General features: G+C 41.6%; 1 protein-coding gene across 6 annotated transcripts in view; it reads right to left on the bottom strand.

The window, feature by feature from the left end:
- Nucleotides 1-1,951: 1,951 nt before the first annotated feature.
- GCNT1 (glucosaminyl (N-acetyl) transferase 1) overlaps nt 1,952-27,205 on the bottom strand; it is a 28,267-nt gene continuing 3,013 nt past the window's right edge. For 2 of the 6 annotated variants that reach the window (XM_031030834.2, XM_031030831.2), the window contains 2 exons: nt 8,794-8,940; nt 1,952-7,425 (listed from right to left, as the gene is read on the bottom strand). In XM_031030834.2, the coding sequence (XP_030886694.2) occupies nt 6,024-7,310 (1,287 nt within the window). In that variant the 5' untranslated portion in view covers nt 7,311-7,425; nt 8,794-8,940 and the 3' untranslated portion in view covers nt 1,952-6,023. Of the gene's footprint in view, nt 7,426-8,793; nt 8,941-12,293; nt 12,574-18,771; nt 18,929-19,425; nt 20,387-27,205 lie in introns of those variants that run through there. The other 4 variants (XM_081802857.1, XM_081802854.1, XM_081802855.1 and 1 more) reach the window with 4 other exon arrangements.

Raw genomic sequence — 27,205 nt, 5'->3', positions numbered from 1 at the left:
AAGAATTCCTCATATCAGTGAGATCATATGATACATGTCTTTCTCTGTTTGACTTATTTATGAGTGCAGCCATTTTGATTTTTGTTCAACTTTATGCTTTTAAGCAGTTTCAGTTCCTTTGCAATATTTTACATATATTAACATCTATTTCTGAGTTGTTACTGTATTGGTCTGAGAGTTCAAATGTAAACTAGTAATACACTTTTAAATTTTTAGTTTTAAAACATGGCTTCATATCTAGTATTACAAGAATTCAGGGGCACCTGGGTGGCTCAGTCAGTTAAGTGTCTGCCTTTGGCTCAGGTCATGATCTCAGGATCCTGGGATCGAGTCCCAGGGTGGGTTCCCTGCTCAGTGAGGAGCCTGCTTCTCCTTTTCCCTCTGCCGCTCCCCCTGCTGGTGCACTCTCCCTCTCTCTCAAATGAAATCTTTGAAAAACAAACAAACCCAAGGCTTCATTACTTTCTTTCTTTTTCTTTTTTTAAGATTTATTTATTTATTTATTTGAGAGATCGAGAATGAGACAGAGAGAGGGAGTACATGAGAGGTGGGAGGGTCAGAGGGAGAAGCAGGCTCCTCGCTGAGCAGGGAGCCCGATGCGGGACTCAATCCCGGGACTCCGGGATCAGGACCTGAGCCGAAGGCAGACGCTTAATCAACTGAGCCACCCAGGCGCCCCAAGACTTCATTACTTTCCTTTCTCAAAGTATTCCTAGCTATTCTTTTATTTTTCAAGATTTATTTGAGAGAAAGAGACAGACAGAGCACGAGTGGGAGGGGCAGAGGGAGAGGGAGAACCTGAAGCAGACTCTGTGCTGAGCAGGGAGCCTGACACGGGGCTCTATCCCATCCCCGAGATCATGACCTGAGCCGAAACCAAGAATTGGACACTTAACCAACTATGCTACCCTGGCGCCCCTCCTAGCTATTCTTGCACATTTTTTCTTTCAGATGAAATTTAGAACAATTTTACTAATGTTTGAGAATACGGTTGGACTTTCATTTAACAGATAGACTGATTTGGGAAGGGCCATGTTTAAAATAATTGTTGTCTCTGAGCGCAATGTAGTTTTCCTCCACAGTCCCACACACATTTTAAGTTTGAACATTTTCTGAGCTTGTTGCCATGATAAATGCTCACATAATCCCATTATATTGTAAAAGTATTATTTTTTTGCTTGAATATGGAAACCCTATTAATTTTGAATATCTGGATCTATTGGTTAATTAAAAATCCTAAGAAAAGATTTTTTGGGCTTTCTATTTGGACAAACATACAATCTGCGGTAATGAAAAGTCTTCTCCTTCCCAACAGCTATGTCATTTCTAGTTTCAATCTTACTGCATCAAAAAATATTAAATCAGTATTCCGATGATAAGCCCTGAAAACTTTAAGAAAGCACAGATTAAAAACTGAATCTTTGACAAGCAAGCTTATGAAGAAGGATATATATTAAAAGTCTCAAGGGTTAGAGAAAGATCCAAGGTTAATCAACTTTGTCACTTTCTGGAGTGTGTTTCATCTAAACTGAAGCCAAAGAGCACCAGAAGGATTTAACAGATCAGGTGAGAGGACATTTGGAGCTGTACTTAATATTTTTGGCGGGGGTGGGGGGGTGGGGGGGTGGTTCTTTTCCCTCCACAGACCACAGCAAATAACAGATCTTGTTAGTATTTGTGGCCATTGAGATGGGACTGACTGGGAAAGTGCCCTTCCCCCACCAACAGATACTGCATTCTTCTAAAGGCCTGGTCTGAATCTTTTTGCATAATTTGTGTTAAATTTTCTACCATTGCCACACCCTCTTCCTCTCAGACATCTCTGCCTGGAGAATTAATGTTTTCAGTCAATACTCACACACAACACTTCTTGGTTACAAAGTACCACACCAGCTACTAAATTTAAGTGCTGGTAGCTAAGGAAAAAAGAGTAATTTGTGGAGACAAGGCATTGATTTCTGAATGGCTGATTTTAATGGTGATATGACTAGTTACAAATGCATTCAGTCCTGCCCACAATCAAGAGTAAAACCTATGGTAGCCACATTTGCCACGAAACAGTGTTGCATTTGTTTTATATTTAACATAATGAGAAATAAGTTATTTTTCTAAGCAAACTACAAAAATCCAGTTTAATTGACCCTACAGATGAAATAAATTAAAACATGGAACATGGCTTCCTCCTCCCCTAAATAACTACAAGAGAACATCTACTTACGTTATTTGAGTGAATTGTATTTGATGAATGACACAAATTCATGTTTGGAGACAACAATGCTTCTGGAGAGGGAGCAAATTTTGCTGCCCCAAAATGTGCCTCTTTGGCATATTAATTGTTTCAAGCTGGTTATTTTTTTCCCCTCAAGATTTATTTATTTATTTTTTTGGGGGGGAGGGCGCATGAGTGAGCGGTGGGGCAGAGGGAGAGACAAGAATCTCAAGCAGACTCCCTGCCTAGCACAGAGCCCCAGCCTGATGTGGGCCTCGATCTCACGACCCTGAGAGCACAACCTGAGCCGAAATCAAGAGTCAGACGCTTACCTGACTGAGCCACCCAGGCACCCCTAAGCTGATTATTTTTAAGAGACTGCAGACTCAAAAACTCTGAAAACTGAGTAGAAGTTACCCTTTTATGAGACATTTACATATACAAGAGCAATCTCCATTTATAAGGGTGTCTCCTTCAGTACCAAGAAGAGGGAGAAGACTCTAAATCTCTAGAAACTGTTATCAATGGAAAAGGCATGGACTTCAATCTGTATAGTAACTTAAATCTTACCCTGGTTTATTATGCTTTTTCTGGTAACCTCCCATAACAGACTCCCCACCCCCAACACCTTTTGTCTTTAACTGGAGATGATGTTTAAGGTAATGGCTTCAGCCAGGGAGTTATTGCTTTCCTGGGTCTCTCCCATGTACACAGAAGGTATACATGTTATTTATTAGTTTGACTTTTTTCTTTTTTTTAAGTAGGCTCCTCGTCCAATGTGGGGCTCGAACTCATGATCCCAAGATCAAGAGTCACATGCTCTACTGACTGAGCCAGCCAGGCATCCCTGTTTGATTTTCTCTTGTTAATTTCTCCTTACTCAATCTCATGTCAATTTGATTCTTAGACCAGGTGGAAGAACCTTAATGGGTAGAGTAAAACTTTTTCCTGCCTAATGATTCACATTTGCAAAGTTTAACAGTTGTTTAGTATGGTGTGGAAGACCCTGGGTAACTGCCTAAAAAAGTTTTTATTAACTCTTGCACTTAATAAGTAATGTTATTTGATGCATTACTTCATTAACTAAAATAAACCTTCCATCTCAAAATTGCAGTTTATGTTTTGTGAATGATTCCTAATAATTCCCTACATAAGACCCTAAGTGACAGTAAAAGCAGTGTTTAATAACTGACATATAGGGAACAATTTATATCTTTCTCAACTTGCATTTTTGCTTCCTTTTGAAACCGTCTTTTTGATTTTTCAAATTGCTTGTCCCAGTAGTATGAATTTTTTTTAAGAGTTCATTGTTAAGTAATCTCCATACCCAACATGGGGCTCAAACTTACAGCCCTGAGATCAAGAGTCACATGCTCTACTGACTGAGCCAGCCTGTCACCCATGTCCCATAGTATGAATTTTATTTGCTTTAAGTTATGCTAAAATGTATAAAAGGAAGTCACAATAAACAGATTTTATATAATTCCTCTAACAGGCATTAGCAATAGGGTAATGTTCAGACATATCTCACCAAGTGCCATTCTAGAATACTGAGGTACCACAGCTATACAGAAGACAGTAGGTCCATAGTTTTAGTGTGGGACTTGGGGAGATGACACTCTAAAGTCTTATTTTTGTATCTATGGTGGAGAAAAATCTCTCAAAACCTATCAGTTTTAAATGTAAATCACTTGCCGTCACACTACAAAGTAGAGTTGAGGTAAATAACCTTGGATATTTGTAAATTAAAAAGATAGATTTAACCTTCAATTTCTGCTAAATTCCAAAATCCATATAATTTAAAGCAAGTGGGACACGATGTTAACAACCAGCGATTCCAGGTGAGGGTGATATGGTGTTCACTGTACTATTATTTTTAACTTTCCTATAAATTTGCAAATTTTCAAAATCAGAAATGAAAATGCACATAAAACAAGACACCATGAATGAAGTAAAAATATAAGACAAAGTATTTGTCAATGAATACCACTAATTTTAGAGAAAAAAAAAGGACCCATCCATAGGTAAATCCTTCTGCTAAGAGCATGGGAGAAACATTTGACATGCATTAAAAGAACAAACTGATTTAAAAGGCGAGAGGCAGCACTATCATCTTATGCCCTCATGGACATCATCTTTGAGTTTTCAGAGTATGTTTTCCTGGTCCAACATTGGCTGCCTTATCTAATTATGCAAAACAGCAATCTACTGACTTGCACGTTTACACATGATGACAAAGCTTTTAAAAATGTGAAAATTTCATTCAGGAGGGTCGGTAGAACAAAGCTCTCTCCATAAAATGAAAATGTTCTCTAACTTTAAGGAATAAAGAATATTTTCTCAGTTGAATGCCTGAAAACTGCTTGTATTATGAATTTCTTCTGTATCACTTAAATTTGCTATGCTTTATAATGAAGTACATAGTTTTGATCATTTAGAGCCTCAGCTAAATGATAAGGTGTCCCATTTCCTGTTAGATCTCTGGCTGAACACTATCAGCTTAGCAAAAGAATGTTTTCTTTCTAATCTTCATTTACTTTGAGATATGAGATAGCACAATGGCAACCTGGAATCATTTGTCTTTTGGTGGAAAAGTAGAGCAGACGCCATAGGCATGTGAAAAAACAGCTTATGTGTTCTAAGGAAGAAGGAAACTTACAATCCAAGGGCTAAGGAATAACTAAGGGGCAGGTAACCTGAAGAAGCAAGGACAGCAGAAGCCAGCCAGTCCTTTGAAGTGGAGACACAGGTGACATTAAGATGCAAGTCCCTGGGAAGCTGGACCTAAGCAGATCCCAAGAGCAATAGCCTTACTATCTGGCTATAGTAAGATGAATGACTGCTAGAACATTCATCATAGGCCTCAGAAACTGCCCAAATAGGGCTGCCTCTTCTCCTACTCCCCATACCTACTACACCCTTTCTGTCTTAGATCCCCACTCCCCATACACACTACTCCCTTTCTGTCTTGGATCACGTTAAGGGAACTGAGGCACTATGAAAACAAGTTTTTCTGTAGCTTGATAGCAGGGTCTGAGGAGACAGGGGCAGGGGTGAGTCGAGACAAGTATTTGGAAAATTGAGTTTCTCTGCAGAGACTATAATAATAAAGATCTCTTAACTTTTTAAATAACTTAAGGTATCTTTTCTAATAAGCTAAGATGATTCATAGAATCAACGAAGCTAGACGTTGCCACTTTTTCTTTTGTTTTTAAAAGCATATAGACATTGTTAGAAGCAAAAATTAGAAATATTCACGTTCAGTCAAGCCCATTTTTTCAAGTTCCCTGAGATGACACATACCGACATGCTACCCAACACCATGTTACAGCAGAAAGTAAATTATTTACAAGGACCATTTAAAGTCAAATTTCTATTTCACCACATAAAACCTGCAAGATAAATTATATCCTTATAACTGGTTGTTGCTATAAATTTATTCAAATCAAGAAAACTGTCATAAGTAAAGCTCTCAAAGTAATTTTGGCACAGATGAAATCTTGGTCACTTTGTTAAGTCCCTGAGTTCTTTTAACAGGCTGGTTTTTGCATTCAGCTGCATCCCCAGCTACGTGGGCCACTGCCCCCCACAGGGCCTCCCAACCTACCCTGACCCCATGCTAACTCTAGGTCAACATTTAATGCTATAACCTTTCTAACCCATGGTGCTGGGCAGAAATCACACAGCTTCAAGGAGGTTCCTAACCCAAAGAGCGCCCCCTATAGTTTCTCTGTTTATTACCAGGCAGAAGAATCAGGTAGGGTGCATCTCATGCACACGTCTTCTCATTTCTAGTGTTGACTAAAATGAACCATCAATGTTTTAATGTCTCCAGGGCTTTATGCCTCAGATGCTCATCCAAACACTGGATGGCAAAGAGGTCAATGTCTGTGTCAAACTTGTTGGCAAACAAGTGGTGCTTGCGTAGCATCCAGTTCAAGTCCCCGGCTCCGAACACGCACACAGAACGCACATGGACCCCACGGCAGGGTGGGTAGGGGGCACCCTTGGAAACATCCCCTTCGAAATACTGCCATTTGACAAACCTTGCAATTGCATGCATGTCAGACATGTCATACTTCTGGCTTAAGGACAGTGAGCCTGGGACATCAGGGATCCTCTGAATAGTGGCCCAGAGATACTCATCCGGGCTGTATGTATCTTTAGCCCACTCCATAAACTTTTGGATTTTTTCGTTCTCTAGCACATACCCCACGTACATCCTACTGACCACAAAGTAGGCACTGCCTGAAAACAGAGGTGTTTCGAGAGGAGGGTGCATTTTGTCAGTCCCCGTGTTCGTCAGCTTCCCATTAACAACTGTGTAATGCTTTTTCCACCTTTCTTTTTTATTGGATGGCATTCTCTCAGTTTCTAGGTTGTTTTCACCCATTAGCGACTTGAGCTTCCGGACAATTTCCAGGTTGGTTTTAATGGGAAAATCCATACCGCAAAGATTTATCAAGTACTTCCAGTCTGCACTCATCCTGTAGAGGTCTTGCATGCAGTTGAGGTCGGCCTGAACCCGACTCCACGAGGCATACACCACACTCTCCAGCTGACTGGCCACAAAGACATTACTGAAGCAGGACGCGATGCCAATCACCGCGGCCAAAAAGGAATCCTCTGACTTTCTGTCCACGTGAATGCAGTAGAAATTCTGAGGCATATAGATGGCTCTCAGGAGCCTGTCAAGCATTTCAATTTTGTGATGAACCACTATAGAATATGCTATGGGAAACTCTTCCTCTTCTTTACTAAGGGGTTGCATGATATATTTCCGCCTCTTGATGAAAGAATTACAATCTCTGGTCATGTTTATATAGTCACTGGTTGTCCACCGAGGGCGCTGCCTAAATTTCACCGTGAGAATTTCAAGCTGTACCTTTTGGATTTCCTCTACATCCCCCCGTAAAACTTTGGTACAATTAATATTACTACTAGGATTCTCTCCAACCAGCTCCAAATGTCCAACACTTACAAATTCGGGCTTTTGATGAATTCTTAAAACAGAGAAGGTGACTAGGGAAAAAACAAGAAGGAGGAAGAAGTATTTAGTGGGATAAGAGAAAAGTCTCCTCCGCAGCAACTTTCTCAGCATTTCAAACAACAATCAGGGATTTTCCTTAATTAAGGGCAGTCTTCCAGGCTTCAAGCAGTCATGGTTTCTCTACCGTCGTGGCCCTGAGAGTTGTCAGTTCGCATGGAGAACAGCACTAAAAGAAAAATAGAAGGAATGTATATAAATACAGTCTTTTTACGACATCTCAGGTTTAAAAACCATCCTCTTTGTTATGAGGTCAAATGTTCAAAACAGAACAAAATTGGTCAATCAGCAGAAAAGGGTAGTGTTAGAGGAAACCCACAGTCTGTAATATTAATACCAGATTCTTAAAAAAGAATAAAAGGGGGGACTCCTGGCTGGCTCAGTCAGTGGAGCATATGACCCCTGATCTTTAGGTTGTGAGTTCGAGCCCTACGTTGAGTATGGAGATTGTTTAAAAATAATATCTAAAAAAACAAAGAAAAAAAAAATACAAGGATGTGCTACAATATCCTACATTATACCTCTTAGGAAGTTACCTCTCAGGAAAATTGAGGTACAAATCACAGTTGAAGACCTAGGCTATAATTAACTCTCCACAGTTGGTGAGATAAGTTTTTCCTCCTGTGCCAGTTCTAAGGAGCACCCTTTGCCTTGAAATCATTACTAATCTGGGTTCCTCCTGATGCATCCATTAATGTCCATCAGTTGGCATCAGCAGCCCCAAATATTTGAAGCAAGCAGCTTCATTCTGCACTTCACCAACTTAGGACTGGAGGTGCTCTTAAGGAGAAATTCAAAAATAGCTGTGACTTCTAAGAATCTCTGAAGGAAAAGCAAGTCAAGTGAATTTTCAAACTAAACCAGGAAGACCCAGCTGAAACCAGGCCAGATTTGGGTCTGTTTTGAATCTCTCTTAGTTCAGTTCCATACCAGGTACCCCAGGAAGAGAAGACATACACAGTCCAAAATAGAGACATAGCCTTGCATTTCCTACATTGCTTTTACAGGTTATAATAATTAATGCTTGTGAGAAACAACAGTTGTATACAAATTATAATGTATGACACACCTGTTGTCTATATTCAAATGAGGAACCCGACCCATTTTTATTATGTTTACAAATATTACAAAATATATTTTGTTGTCAAAAATCAATTTTATAACTTGGCAATTGGTTCTATAACTAATAAGTGCTACTGTTCTTTTTTTTTTTTTAAGACTTTATTTTAATCTCTATATCCAACTTGGGGCTCGAACTTACAACCCTGAGATCAAGAGTCCTATGCTCTACTGAGTTAGCCAGGCACCCCTAAGTGTTACTGTTCTAACAAATAAAGCCAAATACCATTGATCATCTCCATATCAGATTTATAGAGATTTGAAACTGGTTTTTAATACCAGGAAGGATTAGCACTAGAACTTTTAAATATTTAGTTAGGAAATAAATTGTGAATATTAATAATGCAAATACAAATAAATAATTGGACATTATTAGTATAGAATAATGTTATGAAAAGTACTTAGATTTTTTTTTTACCATTTAGACTTAAAGAAAGTCTGGCTCATTTAGTTCTTGGATTCCAGGTAACATACTGTGTTTGGAGAGTGCCTTTCATGCAGTCAAGTTTCTTGTATGTACCAGGCATTCAGCAACAGTGCTGTCCCATGAGGCTTTTAAAAAAATCTGTGAAATGAAAAGGGAAATGTGTGAAGGGATGTAATGCCCATTAAGTATACACACACTCAGAAAGCATGCTGGTGAACTAATCCTAGGTATTCACTTTTTTTTCCTCAAAATTATGGCTGGTTCATTTCTTGCTTTTAAAATTTCCTTCTCTCCAATCTTAACTTGTTTTTCTAATGCTGGTTGTATATTGTTAAAGGTTTGAAAATATTTACAATTTGGGTCAAGCTTTTCCAAAGAAAACTCTAGCAACATGTCCCAGAGTGGGTGCCAAGGAACCATGTAATGGTCCAGTACTACTGGAAAATCGAATATATTCTATCCCCACTGTGAAGATTCCTGGTGCTCACTGGCCCATTAAAACAATCTTGCAGTTGAGTTAGCTGCTTATCTCATCTTCTTCCAACTCTCTTGTCCACCACCCAACTCCAAACCTGTATTAGCAAGAAACGTGGGGAGATTCTGCAAAAATACTTCAGCATGGCAACCATTTAAACATCAGATCATCATAAACAAAATGATGCCACTAGGCAGCTCCTACTCCTTACTGGTTCGGACATTTGAAGAAATCTCTGTCCAATCATTAAGTGATCTGATCTCCAAGCTAACTGAACAGGGACTTAAGTGGCCTCACACTGCAAAGAAAATAAACTTTTGAAAATTAACCTGGAAAAATCACTAAACAAAGAGCAACACCACCAAACCCCGGGCAGGGTAGGAGCAAAGGTCTGACTTCCAGTTGACATATTATAAAATCTCCCTTTTCTTTCTTTTTTTTTAGAGAGAGCACGTGCAAGAGAGCGGGGGTGGGGGTGTAGGGGAGGGGCAAAGAGAGAGGGAGAGAGAGATTCTCAAGCAGGCTCCACGCTCGGCATGGAACCCAGTGCAGGGCTCGATCTCATGGCCCTGAGCTGAAATCAAGAGCCAGATGCCTAACTGACTGAACCACCCATATGCCCCTAAAATGTCCCTTTGACAACAAAAAATTATAGAGTATGTCAAGTAACACGAAAGTCTGGCCCGTATAAGGAAAAAAGCCGTCAATAAAAACTGTCCCTGAGGAAGCCCAGGCATTGGACTTAACCAAGACTTTAAGTCAGCTATTATAAATATTTTCAAAGAACTGAAGAACTGAAAGTATAAGAATCATATTTAACCACATTGAGAATTTCAATAAAGAGACAGAAAATGATAAAGAAAAAAACCCAACAGAAATCTGGAATTGAAAGTACAATAAAGTGAACTGAAAAATTATCTAGAGGGGCTCAACAGTAGGTTTAAACTGACAGAAGAAAGAATCAGTAGAATTGAGGACAGGTCAAGTGAGAGTATCCAGTTTAAGGAACAAAAAGAAAAAGAAAACTAAGAAAAATGAACAGAGCCCCCAGAGACATGTGAGATACCATTAAGTATTATCAACAGATGTATAATAGGATTTACAGAAGGAAAGGAAGCGGGGAGAGGGCTGTATACATGAGCATGGGAGGTAGAAAAAAATATCCGAATAATGCTGCAAATCTCCCCAGGTTTGATTTTAAAGAATTAATCTACACATCCAAGAGGAGCAATGAGCTCCAAGTACGCAAAATGGTAGAATCGCTTTGGTGCTGTGGCAGTTTCTTACAAAGCTAAACAGAGGCTATCCTCTCAACACGGCAATCACACTCCTAGGTTTGTTTAATGGTCTAAGACATGGCCTATCGTGGAGAGTGTTCTATGTGTTCTTGAGAAGAATGTGTATTTTGTTGATGTTGGGTGGAGTGTTCTACAGATGTCCCCTAGCCTAGCTGGTTTATAGTGGAGTTCAAGTCTTCGGATTCCTTTTTGCCATTCCTTATGAAATGTCTTTCTTTGTCTCTAATAATTTTTGCCTTAAAGTCTATTTTGTCAGCTCTTAGTATAGTTACTCTAGCTCTTTTTGGGTATTTGTTTGCATGGCATATCTATTTGCATTCTTTTACTGCGATCTAACTGTGTCTCTAAATCTAAACCATTTCTCTTGTAGATATCCTATAGTTGGATCACTTTTTAAAAATCGATTCTGCCAATCCTTGCCTTGTGATTGGAAGTCTTAGTCCATTTACACATAATCTGCCATTTTGCTATGTGACCCAAACACACCGCCAAGCCTTCCCTGCCCAGAATGTACCACAGGACTTGGCAACTGTCTTAGCAAGTATCCTAGAGAAAGTCCCTCCCTTGAACACTGATGCCTTTCTTGAAAGAGAAGACTTTCATGTGGACCCCACCATGAATATTTTTAAGTAGAAAAACCCAACTTAAGGAGAAACGGAAGAAGAAAATAATTCTACCATGTGAAGGAAACAGGGAAAGCCAAGACTTAAAGGACATTCTTAATACGTGGCTTTTTGAAATTAAAACTAAGAAGCACAAGAATACTAAGTTCTATAAAAACTGAAAGTAAACTCTGATCTTTTCTAATTCTGGTACTAAGGGGGAGTCAAGGAAGGGGACAAGAAGAAAAGCATGGAACACACATAAGGTAACAATACAGTCTCTAGAAGTGTTCCAACATAAAATGAGCAATTCCAACTGGTCAGGACTAAGGTGCAGCTGAGTATTCACTGGAGTGGGAGGACAGACAAAATGTCCTCAGGTAGAGTGAGAGAAGAAGCAGCAAGTAATATTTGAAAAGCAGACAGACGAAAGGTAACTGATTAAGCAGACCCAAGAATCCCAGACTGACAGCAGGGAAAGAAAAAACCAGCTCTATTTTTGCTACAGGATCTTCAAAAGGTTCAGGGAAATGGTAGCACAGATTCCAGAGGAGGGATGAGAGTGTCTGAAACAAAAACAAAACGTTACTGACTGGCAGCTTTTTTAAAAGCAGTTGGGTCTCTACCCTGAAAACTGGCCATGACCCAAGATTTAGTCTCTGAAGGCTGGGGCACACCAGGCACAATGGAAAGCAGGGTTTCCAACCAGGAAACAGTGGAACCGAGTGAACCCAGAGACAATAGGTATTGAGGTCTCCTTCCCTATTTGCAGCTATGAGCTCCCAGAACTTCGACAGCCAAGCCAATGCAGGAGTTTATTTACTAGAGAATCAACCAGGCCAACACTTAAATACATTGCTCAAATTAGAAATTTCCCCAAATGTTCAAAGAAACAGATTGTGTACAGGGAGAAGAAAACTAATTATAATAACCTCAGAGAGAGAAGAAAAAATATTGCATTCAACCAATCAGTAAGATTATAGGGCCCAAAAAATAGGCAAGACAATACTCCCATCCCATATGCTCTTTTGCAATGTGACCTTGCCATTCACCAATAAAAAAAATAGTCAAAATTTCTTTCCCCTTGAATTTGGACAACCTTATGACTACACTGACCAGTAGAGATCGGCAGAAGTGACGCGATGTGGCCACCAAGACTGGGTCATGGAAAACTAAGCAGCTTCCAACTGGTTGTCTTAGAAAATTTGCTCTCCAGAGGCTTCCTTTCGGAACCAGCTTCCATGATGTAATAAGCCACGCAGAGAGTCCAAGATACCCAAGTCAACAGTCCCAGATGAACCCAGCCTTCATTCATCCCAGCCCAGGTGCCAGACATGAAATTGAAGAAGTCACCAGATGACTCCAGCCGATAGTCACTCAAGTCTTCTCTGAATTCCTGACCCACAGAATGTGTGAGCAAAAAATAAAATGGAAATGTTCATGTTACTACATTTGGGGAGGTCTGCCTCACAGCAGGGACTCCAACTAATCTGAAACAGAACATTTAGCAAATAAAAAAAAGCTATTAGAAATTAATGACATGATAGGAAAAACTACAAAACTCAATGGCAGTGTTGGAAAAGAAAGCTGAGGAAAACTCTCAGGGAGTTAGTTAGGCAAACAGGCAAACCAACTGATGGGGAAATTGGAGGGGGGAAAAATGTATCACAAAGAAGGAATAGTTTCCAGATCGACACTCCTTGGAATATCAATACAATGGGTGAAAACAGATCCACACCAAGACACATTCCTGAATCAGGAAATATTGGAATACTGGTTAAGAGAGTATCCCATAGATCTCCAGAGGGGTAAAAATAAGCCCCACAGACAGGATTCAGAAGCACAGTGTCTTCACATTTCACAGAAACCATCCACAGAAGGCAGATAATGAAGATAATGGTAACAGCAGCATCAACAATGCTAAAGGAAACTGAATTCCAGAGAATTCTTTGAACCACATGAATTGCTAAGTCAATTAAGGGTAAAATAAAAACATTTTACATCTTAAGACAGGTAAAGTCTCAAAATATCTCCCTTTATGCACTTTACCTCAGGAAGCTACTAGAGGATGAACTCCATCAAAACTAAAGTATGGGGGCAGAATTTACTTAAAAAAAACAACAACAAAAAACAACTAAAGTATAAGCTAAGAAAGGGGAAAACATAACAATCAGAAAAGGTACATCCCAGGATGATGGCAAAGGAACATCCTAGACTATATCACAGGCCAACAGGTAACCGTAGCAGGCTGGGGCGGATGAGAAGGCCCCAGGAGAGGGTGGCTCTGTCGGGTCAGTGGGTGAAGTGACTGACTCTTGATTTCAGTTCAGGTCACGATCTCAGGGTTGTGAGGTCAAGCCCCGAGTCAGGCTCCGTGCTTAGCAAGGAGTCTGCAGGAGATTCTTTCCCTCTCCCTCTGCCCCTCCCCCGTCTTGCATGCGTGAGCCTGGGGGCATGCGCTCTCGCCCTCTCTCTCTAAAATAAATAAACAAACAAATAAATAAATAAAATATTTAAAAAAAAAGGCCCCAGGAGAGATGTCTTCAAGATGAAACTGATTTTAAAAACTGGCAGTTTGGGTCGTGAATTTATAACTCCATTGAAAACAAAGCAGATGAGGGCGGGTTGGGGTGACGGTCATTGCCTCCAAAGAAATCAGGGACATGCAATGATGAAAAAAGCCATCACTGTGCTCTGTGGCTTAGCTCTGAAGAGCACTGGTCTTGTAAGCACGATTTTCCCAACAAGATTCACCGACACCTTATTAGGAGGACAGAGCAATGGGAAAGATGGTTGTTGAAAGAAATGGGTTGTGTGCTTTGCCCAGCATCACATAACTGCCCATGGGAGAGGCTCTAAAGTACGTTACTGCTCCAAGCGAAAGGCCTCTGCCTAATTTAATCCACCACCTCTCGTCTTCAACAGCTCACCATGGTAAGGATGGGACAGAAGTAAAGTAGGGGACTGTTTTCACAAGGATAAATACATGAGGCGATCTGTGTAAGGAAGTCTAAAACCCTAGATTATCGAATCTAGATTGCAGTTTGGAATATGTCAGGACACAGAGGACCTTGCGATATAATAACTAAGACCTAGACAGAACTAGCACGAGCCTCGGTATTTTAAATAAACCGATGCCAAAAGATGACATTCATCCCAATCACACACTAGTTTCAGTGAATTTAGAGAAGTATCACTACAAAGAGAAGAAAATGAAAAAAGATTAAAGAAACGAGCTACCTGTGGCTCAGGCTGTATTTTCCTAAATTCCTTTTTTAATAATAATTTTTAAGAAGGCAAAGCAGGAAGAGGGAGGGAGAAGGGATTAAGACATATTTTATTATAAATTAATAGGACATAAAATATTTAGACCTCAAACTAGGATTTACCCTATTTACATAAATTTGCATATAATGTACATACCCCTAAGAACAATCAGGATTTTCCTGTTCAGCCTCTAATTACTCTCAAGACTCCCAGACAAGGGGCAAGATAAAAAGGGCCCTGCACTGGTTAGCTTCGTTAACCTTGGGGAAGGTTAGAGCGGACAGGTGAATCAACTGTAAAAATGAAAGGGTGGACTTCAAAGGGGTAAACTCTTTTCTCCTCAACCATTTCCACCACAGTCATTCTGGCTTAAGTCCAAACAAAACTATTATACATGGGACTAATTCTCTCTCCCTAGTGCCTATTGTTTCATTTTTAATGGTGGAAATATTTTTTTCTTTAAAAAAAAAATAAATACAGGGGCACCTGGGTGGCTCAGTCGTCAAGCGTCTGCCTTCGGCTCAGGTCAATGGGATCGAGCCCCGCATTGGGCTCTCTGCTCAGCGGGGAGCCTGCTTCTCCCTCTCCCTTTGCGGCTCCCCCTGCTTGTGCTCTCTCTCTCTGTCAAATAAATATAATATTAAAAAAAAAAAATACATGCGCACGCACACACAGGCAAGTAGATGCACACACGTGTGTGGCCGCACAGGCAAGCGTAACTGAACAGCCAGACGGCTAAGTCAGGGCTCCTCTGTGACTCAAGTTCACAGACTCCCAAGGACTATTATTCCGTGACCCAGAGGCTGCTGTGCCCGGAGCAGAATACCCACCACTGCGATTGATGCTAAAGCTGCCCAAGCATCTCAGGGGATCGGGACCCCAAAGCACCCTGAAGCAGCCGAGGGAGGGAAAAGGAAGTGGATGAGATCTCAAGGCGACTTCCTACCGTTTACCACCTGTGTGTCTCCATGGCCTCCCCTCATCTGGGGGAACCTGGTCGGTCGCCCGCCTGCTATCTGTGACTCACTGCAGCAAGGTGCCAAGATTTTCTGAGGGGTCACCTAACGCAAGCTCCTGAGAGCCCCCCCCAACAGTGTCTGCTCCTCCAGACTGGCCAGGAAAAGCGCTTGGAGTCCCCAAAACTTAGGACCGTGATTAAAAACACCGAGCTCCACAGTTTAGGTCACTGTGTCCCAGAGTTCATTCCAGAGTTCCCTTGGGCTCCAGCCACGGAAACAGGGGCGACAGGGAAAACCTTCTAGGACCGGCACTGGACCCTAGTTTCCTGTGCCCTCTTTGGAAAGGGGGCTTTCCACATGAAATAAGATATTACAACTAAAGCCAGATGGTGTGACCAAGGGAGTAGAGGGCTGAAAGCACGTGCTCAGTACAAGGCAGACATGGAAATGAGGAAATGTAGGAATATAGCTGGTCACTCAAACAGGATTCCAGAATTATGTGCCCTTCAGACCAAAAATTGTGTTTTCCACAGCAAAAAAATGTCCCACTGATCCCACCCGTTAGTACCTATGCTTTCTTGATATCTTGAATCCTCTTCAAATTTATAATTCAGGGCTAGAAATGCATATGGGGGTGCCTGGGTGGCTCAGTCAGTTAAGCGGCTGATTCTTGGTTCCGGCTCAGGTCATGATCTCAGGGTCCTGCAATAAAGCCCCGAGTCGGGCTCTGTGCTCAGCATGGAGACTGCTGGGGGTTACCTCCCTCTCCCTCCCTCCACTCGCACTCTCTTACTGTCTCTCTAAAATAAATAAAATCTTTAAAAAAAAAGAATACATATGGATTTACAAGTTTTATACACTCCCTTGAAAGCCAAAAGAATGCCCATAATTGCACAAAAGTACCAGAATTAAGGCATTATATTAGTAGTCAGGAAAAGCAAATGATAAACATGGGGTATACACACAGAGGAATATTACTCAGCCTTGAAAAGGAATGACATTCTGCCGCGAGCTACAACACAGATGAGCCCTAAAGACGTGCTACGTGAAGTCAGTCAGTCACAAAAACACATATACCGCATGATTCCACTTAAATGCGGTACCTAGAGTCATCAAATTCGTAAGAGATGGAAAGTACACCAGAGGTTATTAGGGGCTGGGGGTAGTATGTGTGCAGGGGGAGAAGTTACAGTTTATTGGGTACAGAGTTTGTTTGGGATGATGAGAAGTTCTGGAAATGGATAGTGGAGATGGATGTACTTAGTGCCACTGAGTTTTACATAGTTTTAACCTCAAGAGTTTTTTTAAAACCTCTTTATTATGATTTTTTTAAAAGATGCACCTGGCTTACAACTAGACTAGACCTTCAGAGTGGGTGACTACCAGTAGAAAATGTTACTTAGAAGAGGCTTTTGAAATTAAGAGAAGACAGACATTAAAGGATATTTATTACAAGAGCATTGGGAGGAGTGAACCAGGTTGTCTGAACATGCAAAAAGGGGCCTTTTTTGAGCTTAGTGTCATGAAATTTTGGACATGAAGAACAAAGATCATCTGTCTGCCTCCCTCTCAAAGACTAGTGTTTCTTACTGCCTATGTAGGTTTCGTGTTATCTCCCGTTTTGTTAATGCACGAGCAATGGAAACCTTGAAGTGGGAAAAACCTGTCCTCTAGGGCAATAGAGTTCATTTGTAGAGGCAGACCTTTGTAGACTTGAATGAAATATATCTACTTCGCGCATACACACACACACACACACAGTTTTTTTTGTTTTTTATTTTATAGATTTTATTTATTTATTTGACAGAGAGAGAGAGAGCACAAGGAGGGGGAGAGCAACAGAGGGAGAGGGAGAAGCAGGCTCTCTGCTGAGCAGGGAGCCCGATGCGGGCCTCGATCCCAGGACCCCGGGATCATGACCCGAGCTGAAGGCAGTTGCTTAACTGACTGAGCCACCCAGGTGTCCCTGTCTTTGTTTGTTTGGTTGTTTTTAAGAAATCTTCAACCTCATTACCACTGCAGGCCAAAAGTGAGTATAAAAGATCTATTGTTCACTTCAAAATTCCAGACTTGAAGAGTAATAAACTTTTTCCTTTCATTTTTTTAAAAACCTATTACTAGGTGGTTTAGAATGCTAAATAGAGCACCACAGTTTTATGGAAACAAAATTTTAGATTTGAAAGGTACTTTCAAGTTTCTTTTGTCTGCTCTTAATTTTGAAGATGAGAATACTAGGGCTCAGAAGCCACGTGTCCAGAACAATTCTTTAGCAGAGACAGTTTAACAGCGGCCCTGGTTTCTGTCCCACCTGCTCATCACACAGCCCATAGGTCCTGGGTTTTCTGAACAACCCCAGTTTTAAATATTCCAGGCTTTAAATGCTTCCTATGTCCCAGAAATTCCAATCCAAAATACCGGATTCCTTTTTGTTTTTAAAGGAAGTCCTAAAATTCCAGGTCATAGCATGTGTCTGGATTTTTGGCTGGTTAAATATAATGGTCAGAGTACATCTTCTCTTTTATTATGCAAAAAATGATAAAGCTAACCATGAGCAAGAATGAGAAATGCTTTTTAACATATTATAATCCGCCTCAACCTCTTGCAACGTGGTCCCTTTCCCGAACCACCCTCCGTGAGCTCAAACCTCACCGTCTCGTGGGAACCACAGCAGCAGTGTGAAGTCAAACAGAAGAAACGATAAATCCTATGTCACGTTCTAAGGTAGGATTTCAGCAAGCTTCCTCATCTCTCCGAGCTTTGGTTTCCTCATCTGAAAAGTGGAGCTCCCCGTTGGGATGGGGGTGATTCAAAAACCTGTCAAGCACCTGGCAGAGACACTGGTATGCAGCAGTTGCTGGATAAACAGAACAGGTGTCCTCACCACCATCTCCCATTTCAGCACTGAATTCCACATAATCCTGTCTAAGCTGTTCCAAAGCACGTCCTCAGGGAGTTCCTGGTAATCTGACCTAGTCTCGGGCTCCTTGCCCACTCCCTCCCCTCACGCTGTTCCCTGGGCCGACCACGGGCGTATTCAACTTGAAAAATGGAAGAAAGAGAGAAACAAAGAGTCCGAGTTGTCCAAAATCCCTCCCTTCCCTCAAAGAAAGCTACAGCAGTACTGTGGTTGCTTTGGTTAAATGTGCCTTCAAGCTCAGAGTGTTTTCCAGCTAAGGAAACTAGAGAACAGTATTTAAATGCTCCCAATTACAGTGTGTTGGGGAGCATACCGTGAATTCTGAGCCCCCTGTGTCAGGTCGGACAGAACGAGTAGCTATCAAGAAACCCCAAACCACCGGCCTCGTACTAGATGGTGCTCCTCCTGTCTTCAGGACTGACCTTACCTTCCTGCGCTTGGGGCTCCTCACCTGTGCACAAGGGCAGTTGGGTTTGGGTCAGGGGTCCCCAACTCCCAACTCATACAGCACTCTGCTACTCCTCAGCGGGCGGATGATGGACAGGGACGGGGAGGCTGAGCCCTGGTCAGGTTGATTGTCTGGAGTGGAGGACGACGGGGAGGACCCGCTGCAAGACAACGTACTAATCAGGCTGTACTTGCCTAAGTCTGAGGGCTGACTTTCTTACATAACAGCTTCTGAAAATTGATAGGCACTTATGCACCATGTGTTCGCTACTATGGTGGTTTTTTTTTTTAAATTTCCTTAAAAGCACCTATTAAAATTGATGGTGCTTTCACAATGGAGGTTCTTGTGGGATTAAGGAGATTGTTCAGGTGAAGGGTTAGCAAGAACTTCGCAACAAGCATTTTACATACATTGCCTCCAATTCTCGCAACCCTGGAAGTAGTTACTTTCTCTCTCACTTCACAGTCAAGGAAACTGAGGCTTTAGGCTGCTTTGAATTGGGTCATCTGCTCCTGTTTACCAGCAGGGAAGAGGTGGGAGGGGGTTCGGCCCAGGGCTGACCCCCCAGAGGGTAGAGGGAACAGAGCAGTCTCACTTTCTGGCCAAGAATACTGGGTCCAGTTATTATTAATAGCTTTGAATCATACCTTGCCTTACCTCCTAAACCTTCCAAGGGGCCCCAGAACCTTCCAAATATTCCTGTGGGTGTCAATATGACAAACTCTCCTCCTGAGGGCTTCAGTCCTAAGATACAGGGAACCATTTGTGATCTGAGACCTAACCATTCCCTTGAAGCGGATGCATAAACTTGAGTGGCAAACTTGATCCAACATTTTCATTGTATCTAGATTACATTTAGGTATATACGTTGAATTTCAAAGTACTGCCAAAGCCAAGAATGAAGGAATTCTCTATGTAATGACACACAAAAAAGGTTTTTGAGATGAAACTGCATCCACAGGAGCTGCACTCCAGCTTGTATAGAATAAACCCATTAAAAAACAAGGCTCCAAATATACTATCAATGTGCACTAGAAAAATTTGAGCATAGACATACCCAAAACTATTCAGTGATCATCTTTTTGTTTGGGGGTGGGGTATTTATTCAAGCACTTTTGAAATGTTTTTAATTTCACTTCAGGAATTCCTAAAATTGCAAAGTGAGATAAAATGGCCCCAATTCTCCAGCATAAGCTCCAATTAAGCATGCTGGCAAAGCATTATTGTAAAGATAATTTCCAAACAAACAAAAAGCCACTTACAGTTCTAGTCCACTTACACATCATTTTCAAGTTCCCTTCTAATGCCTGTCCAGGGACGTTCCTGACTTAACGTTTGTGCAAAGATGTAATAGCAGCTGGGATTCAATTTTCTGTTCTGTTTTTTTCTATTAATGGACATCACAGAGTCTTTATGGTTTTTTACCAATGTTAGTATGTGTCTTGTGGTTGGATATGAAGGATATTTCCAAATTATATTGTTGTAAACATGAACTATGAACCCTTTTGAGGATACACATAATTTGTTTTCTCTTGGCTTTATAAAGGATTTCCAGGAGTAGGATTCTTGAATCAAAACTTATAAATTTCAGGGCACCTGGGTGGCTCAGGCATTAAGCATCTGCCTTCGGCTCAGGTCGTGATCCCGGGGTCCTGGGATCGAGCCCCGCATCGGGCTCCCTGCTCGGCGGGAAGCCTGCCTCTCCCTCTCCTTCTGCTGCTCCCCCTGCTTGTGCTCTCCCTCTCTCTGTCAAATAAATAAATAAAATCTTAGGAAAAAAACCACATAAATGTCTATGGTTCTCGACTGCCTTCCAAATGGACCACATTCACTTATACTGCCAATAGTAGTATCTGAGCACCATTTTTTCTACATTTACTATATGGTTATCTTAATTATGTACTACATGTTCATCCACTGTATAATTATCTTTGTCATCATCACAACTGTATAATGGTACATCGGTAAGGTTTCATTTTGTATTTCTTTGATTACCAGTGGCTCAATATTTTCTCTTGAGTATATTTACATGCAAGAAGGAGAGCTTAGTAGCAATGATTTTAGCTCTGGAACCAGACTGCTCAGCTCAAAAACTGGGCATCATCATCCACCAACTCAAGACTTCCGTACACCCTTAACTTCAAGCTTCAGCTTCTTTGCTGGTAAAAATAATAGTACATAATAATAACAATAATAATTTTAGGCAGTTTGATTGAATTAGTCATGTGTGCCTTAGAGTTTTTATAAAGAATAAGTGAGCCAACCTGTCATATGCTTACACTGTATCTGACACATGGGCCCTTCATTAAGGTTAGCCATTTATTCACGATGATTTATATTTTCTCTTGTCTGGACATGTTCAAATCTTTAGTTCATACCTAGAGGGAACTTTTCTTAGACTTCCACAATCAGAAACTGTATTTCAAGTTTACTAACAAATTCACTCAATTTAATTCCACACCTAGTAGCTATTATACAGAACAGAATCCTAGGGTCTGGGTTTTGGGGTGGGGGGGGGCAAGTACAATCATAAATAAAGCATCTTCCTGATCTCAAGGAATCCACACATGCTTATTTGCTGAGCCTTCTGGGGGAAATTATAGGCTTGGTCGATATAGATAAATACTATTTGGGGAACAATGCATCCATTGTAGTGCTGAAAGGAACAGGCGAGAGCATCTAGCCAGACTGGCCAGAAGCCATAGCTGAGGGTCCCCCTGGGGGCGGGGGAGGTTTACAGGGACTCCTTCCTGGGATGGCCACACTCCAGTGGCAGCTACAACACCACATGCTTCAGGAATTCTCATTGTTAGCCAGGTGTTTTTGTTAATTAGCGGTAGTGTTAGAAATGAATCTTCCTGAGTGAACTGAATGACTTCGATTAGCATAACATAGGGAAAGGGTAAACGAAGATGAGATCAGTGTGCTCCCGAATGAATAGAAACATCCTACAGGCTTCTCAGGCACAAATACCTGAAGGACAAACATGCTTGCCAAGTCAAATAGCCTAGGATGGTGCCTTAGGCACATTCCTGGGTCCAGCCGCTGATTCCAGAAAATTCGTGATTACTTGATTCCAACCCATGATCAGCTGAATCTTACAGCCACCCCAAGTGAACTTTTTGTGGGGGATGCAGCCAGAGCCCCACGATAGAGCAGGGGTGACTCAAGACTTGCTTTTTAACCCTCACCTTTACCTGCAGAGGAGAATGTAGCCCTCTCCAATCTCCTTCCCCAAAAGATCCAAAATGGCTTGGGGCGGATCTCTGTCGACAGCAGAGGTGGCTAGTGAAGGAAAGAATGAGAACCACAAGGCCTATGTAGAAATGACTTGAAAGCATTTACCTGTCCTGGAGCGGAGCACTGGACACAACATCCCCAGGAGTTTCTTTTTTCTTTCTTTTTAAAGCATTTTAAAGTGGATTATTTAAAGGAAGTTTAAGGTACACATTTCAAGAGAAACAAGACACACATACATTCTGTATTTGTTACTTTTCAGGGTAGAAGCTCTAGTAGCAATTTTATTTTCCAGGAATGAACTATAGGAGCACATCATGGGGAAGAGGCAGTTTTACAGTTTACAAGGAAATCTAGTTCTCAAATTGCTGTACGGGGAGGGGGACACTTTGACTCAGTTTTTAATGATAAGCTTGTAAATTTTTTAGTACAAACACCAAGAGTAAAAGCTTTGAGTAAGTCCCATCTAGACATGTATATTTCTTTAAAAATTCCATGTAATAACTTTTGCACATTATAAAACAAAAAGATGGGGAAAAGAGGAAATAACGCCTATTAGTGTAATCACTTATGGTACAAATACAAATGGTTATTAATATTTGTAACGAAAGCAATAGATTAAATATGCTTTATTTTTTTTAAAAAAGACTTTATTCATTTGAGAAAGAGGAAGAGAGAAAACATGAGCAGGGGGAGGAGCAGAGGAAGAGGGAGAAGCAGAGAGCAGGGAGCCAGACTCCGGGGTTCGATCCCCTGGGATCATGACCTGAGCCCTAGACACTCAACCAACTGAGACACGCAGGCGCCCCTAAATACGCTTTATTTTTGAAAACTCTTGGTTAATTATCTTGTCCTAGAGCCCTGTTAAGGGCTGCTTCCAAGTTTCCTGTATCCTAACATTTTGTTTTAATGGCTGTCTGGGGTGACAGGGATCCACTGGAGAAACAGTAGAACACTCTGGGCTCTGCTACCTAAATCTTGATACTTTGTTTTCAGTCCATTCACCAATTACACAAAGTCTTTTTTTGGTGAGATTCAGCTGGTAGTTCTCAATTGTCCTTGCAAACTAGTCAGTAGGTGTCACATTTTTATGAATCTAACAGATGGATTCAAAACCCACTGATATCCTCACATAAAAGATTTTGTCAGACGACTATTTTTCCAAGTTCTTAGAGGTTTTCGGTTTTTTAAAAGTTTTGATCAGTCACAAATCTACCATATTTCTTGGCAACGTTTACATTACAGTGAAAACATTTCCAAATAGCTCTTTCCAAAATGCGTCTCTGTAGCATGAATTCTTCTAAAAAGCAGTCACCCCCTCTCACTGTGAAAAACATCACAATTACCTTGGATTGTTCTTGGTGTAAACATTTTCCCCAGCACCTCCGTGGGGTCATCAACCCAGAAGCTCTCCAAATAGTGTTGATCAAGTTTTTACAACCCAATCTCTAGGCATGCCCCTCCCCCCTTCCCAGAGGACAGTAGGTGGGGCTGAAAGCTCCAACCCTCTAATTACTGGTTCTTTCAGGTGACCTTCCCATCCTGAGGCTACCTAGGGCACCCCCCACACCTCAGCACCTCATTAGCATAAACAGGTGTGGAAAAGAGATCCTTCTATGAATAACAAAAGACGTTCCTATCATCACAATCCCTCAGGAAATTCCAAGGGCTTCAGAGCTCAGTGTCAGGAACCAGAGACAAAGACCAAACATATATTTATTACTCTATCAGGGCTGAGCATAAGGGTCATCATCATTCATAATCTACCAGTGTTTGGCACTAGAAAATGCTTGAAGAATACTGGTTGACGAAGTAGCTGACTTCTGACAAGTAGATGACACAACAAACTCGGCAGATGGTTTTGCCTCCTCCTTCAGAGAGCTCAACTTTGAGTCATCTAATCTATCCTCTCCCTCCCTCTTTCCATCGAAGACCAATCCCCTCACCTGTGTAATGGAATCCAACCTCTTTCACCTTCCCTTAAAGCAGGCTCAGTCATGGATTTCTCACTCCCACGTTTCGCTTCTCCCTCTCTACCAGAAACTCACCAGCGACATTAGAATTTGTTCAAGTCTCTCCAATCTCAAGTGGAAAAGGAGAGAAAGAGCGAAAGAAAGAGAAAGAGAGCGAGAGAGTAAGAGAAAAGAGAAAGAAAAGGAAACCACAGATCCCACATTTCCTCCCTATCCTGCATGTCTATCTGGTTTCTCATTTGCTTGAACCAGCTGCTCTTCCTCTTCCAAACACAGTGGTCTTTTTCTCCAGGCCAGCCCCCTTCTCTTCTCACCCCACACCCCTCCTCAGATGATCTTTTGGTTATGTGATGATTATTTACATGCAACAGCTCCCAACATGGACTTCCTTCCACCTCACCACTTTCAAGAGTTCCAGATGCCAATTCCTTGGTCTTCACTTGGGTGTCTCCCAAGCAAAACCTATCCCAATGGATCACCTTCCCTCCCCGACCCCAGGGTTCGCTAACACCATAAATGGCCTCACCACCCCATCCCACTCAGTTATTTATGCCAGAAACTTTCACAACATCCTCCATATCGCCCTGTCCATCAACCACATCCAAATAATCACCACTTTCATGTTGACTTTAGCTACAGACTCACCCTCTCTCCCTTTCCCTCCTCTCCCCAACCCCTCTGCCTCTGGCTTCTACTCAGCATCACTGCACCATGCCCTGGTGATAGCAAAAACCTTTGCACTCTGCCCATACCGCATCCTGCCCCTCTGCAGAGTATGTGTGCAAAGCGACAGGCTGAGGGCCTGAGGCCTTTGGTCTGGCCCAGCTGGGACAAAGTAGTGCATCTTACCTAGTCTGTACAAAGACTTCACACATACCAGCCTAGCCTAACCCTGCAAACCATTCTCCACACAGCAGTGATGATGATCTTTTCAAAAACCCAAACTTAGTCGCTCATCTCATCTACCATTTAAGGTCCTTCAAAAGGTTCCCATTACCTTTCCGTCTAAGTCCAAAGTCCTGAAAATGACCTGAGAGGCCTCACCCCAAAGCTATATTCCTGGCCTTGGTCTCAACCCTTCTAACATGGAACTCAGGCCCCTAATTCACCCGACTACTTTCTATTCATTTTTCAGGCCTTATTTTAAATACCACTTTCTAGGGAGACCTACCCTGAGTAATCTCCTCCCCTCAGATTAAATGCTCTCTGGATCTTGGGCTCTTCTGGAGTCCCACTGACGACTGGGACAGCCTGTGGGACTATGTGCTCATTTATCTCCACCCCCTCCTCTAGGCCCTAGGCTAGAAGGCTCAGCGAGGCAGGGACCCTCCATCCTTCACAGGCGTAGGGTCAGAGCTGACAATGTCTTGTCATGCACGGGTGCTCAGCTCAGTAAGTGGTGGTTCAATGAATGCCTGAAAAAACAGGTCGCTCAGGTACCCAGGCCCCTCATACATAATGTGGCTAACTCTTCAGCAAAAGAAAAAGTATTCATGGGAGTAACTTCTTTTTTATTCATGGGAGTAACTTCTTTTTTATTCATGGGAGTAAATTTATTTTTATTTTTATTATTAAGTTTATTTATTTTTATTTTTTTAGTACTCTCCACACCCAACGTGGGGTTCTACTCATGATCCTGGGGTCAAGAGTCACATGCTCTTCTGACTGAGCTAGCCAGGTGCCCCTTCTTAGTAAATTTAGTGTACTGATTACCAAATACATGTGGACTCCTGATTGGAAATATTAGTACATCCGTGAATCGGAAACTCTCAGTGCTTTGGGGCAGCAGTAATCTCGCCTCTGGATTTGCATTAGTGACTGCAATCCTCTTCTGAGCTATGGGCAAAGAGCCAGGGTCAGCTTCATGGGTATGCGACGTATACATCTGCAGAGGGCCCTGTGATTCACTTAATACTCAAGCTGTCTGCCGCCATCTTGATATATATATATATTTTTTGAGTTGTATTTAAGTAATCTCTACACCCAACGTGGAACTCGAACTCACGACCCTGAGATCAAGAGTCATGTGCTCTTCCAACTGAGCCAGCCAGGCACCCGGCCATCTTGGTGTTCTTAAATAATTTTTAAACATGGGGCCCCACAAATTATATAGCCAATCCTGAGTCTTACAAATTAGTTTGATTTCTGGAAGGGATCCAGTGGGTAGCCAGTCCCTATCTAAGGATGCATCTTTCAATAACTAGGGCTGTGTTTTCAACCTCCTGAACTTAAGGTCTAAAAAGAGGGTTGGTTATATATTCAGGACATTTTCTTCTTCTGATATGCATTATATTTTATATTATGTAGGGCTCTCTTCCACAAAATTAGAATTTCTCAGACTACAGAAATATATGGTTATCTTAGCTATTGCTGTTAGGTAAAAGCTTTTTATGTTTCCTAAAACTAAATTCTACTCTGAACATGATCTACATTGAGTCTCATTGTTAAAATTTTTGCTTAGAATTTTTGCTGTGGTTCTATTAGGGATTGTGTCAATTTTCACAAATCAATAAGCATGGTTCATTAATACTTTATCATCTTAAATTAAAAGACATCAAGTAAACTAAAAGGAGAAAAATGGGGGCCCCTGGGTGGCACAGTCAGTTAAGCATCTGACTCTTGATTTCGGCTCAGGTCATGATCTCAGGTTTGGGGGACCAGCCCTGAGTTGGGCTTCTTGCTCAGTGGGAAGTCTGCTGAATATTTTCTCCCTCTTCCTCTGCCCCTCTCCCAGCTTGCTCTCTCTTTCTCTCAAATAAAAATAAATAAATCTTTAAAAACATAAAATAAAAGGAGAAAAATGAAAACCACTCTAGAATTCCTTTTTAGCTTCCACTATTTTAAACTTTAGAAATTCAACAACCACATCGAACACCTGAAATTTCCTTGGAGATAAAATCCTGGCAGGACACACGAGGCTGTGCACGAAGAACACTATTTAGTTACCTTTATTATAAAAGTATTTTAAAATGTAGATGTTTGTTTATACATTACAGATAGCTTCTCTAGTCACTAGAATTTTAAAAGTTTTTTTTTTTTTAAAGATTTTATTTATTTATTTGACAGAGAGAGACACAGCGAGAGAGGGAACACAAGCAGGGGGAGTGGGAGAGGGAGAAGCAGGCTTCCCGCAGAGCAGGGAGCCCGATGCAGGGCTCGATCCCAGGACCCTGGGATCATGACCTGAGCCGAAGGCAGACGCTTAACGACTGAGCCACCCAGGCGCC

Source organism: Leptonychotes weddellii, chromosome 14 (genome assembly GCF_054177405.1).
Source record: "Leptonychotes weddellii isolate Sample4059 chromosome 14, ASM5417740v2, whole genome shotgun sequence".
Classification (NCBI taxonomy): domain Eukaryota; kingdom Metazoa; phylum Chordata; class Mammalia; order Carnivora; family Phocidae; genus Leptonychotes; species Leptonychotes weddellii.
The sequence above is the reverse complement of the archived record's forward strand: the minus strand, read 5'-3'. Positions and strand labels throughout refer to the sequence as shown.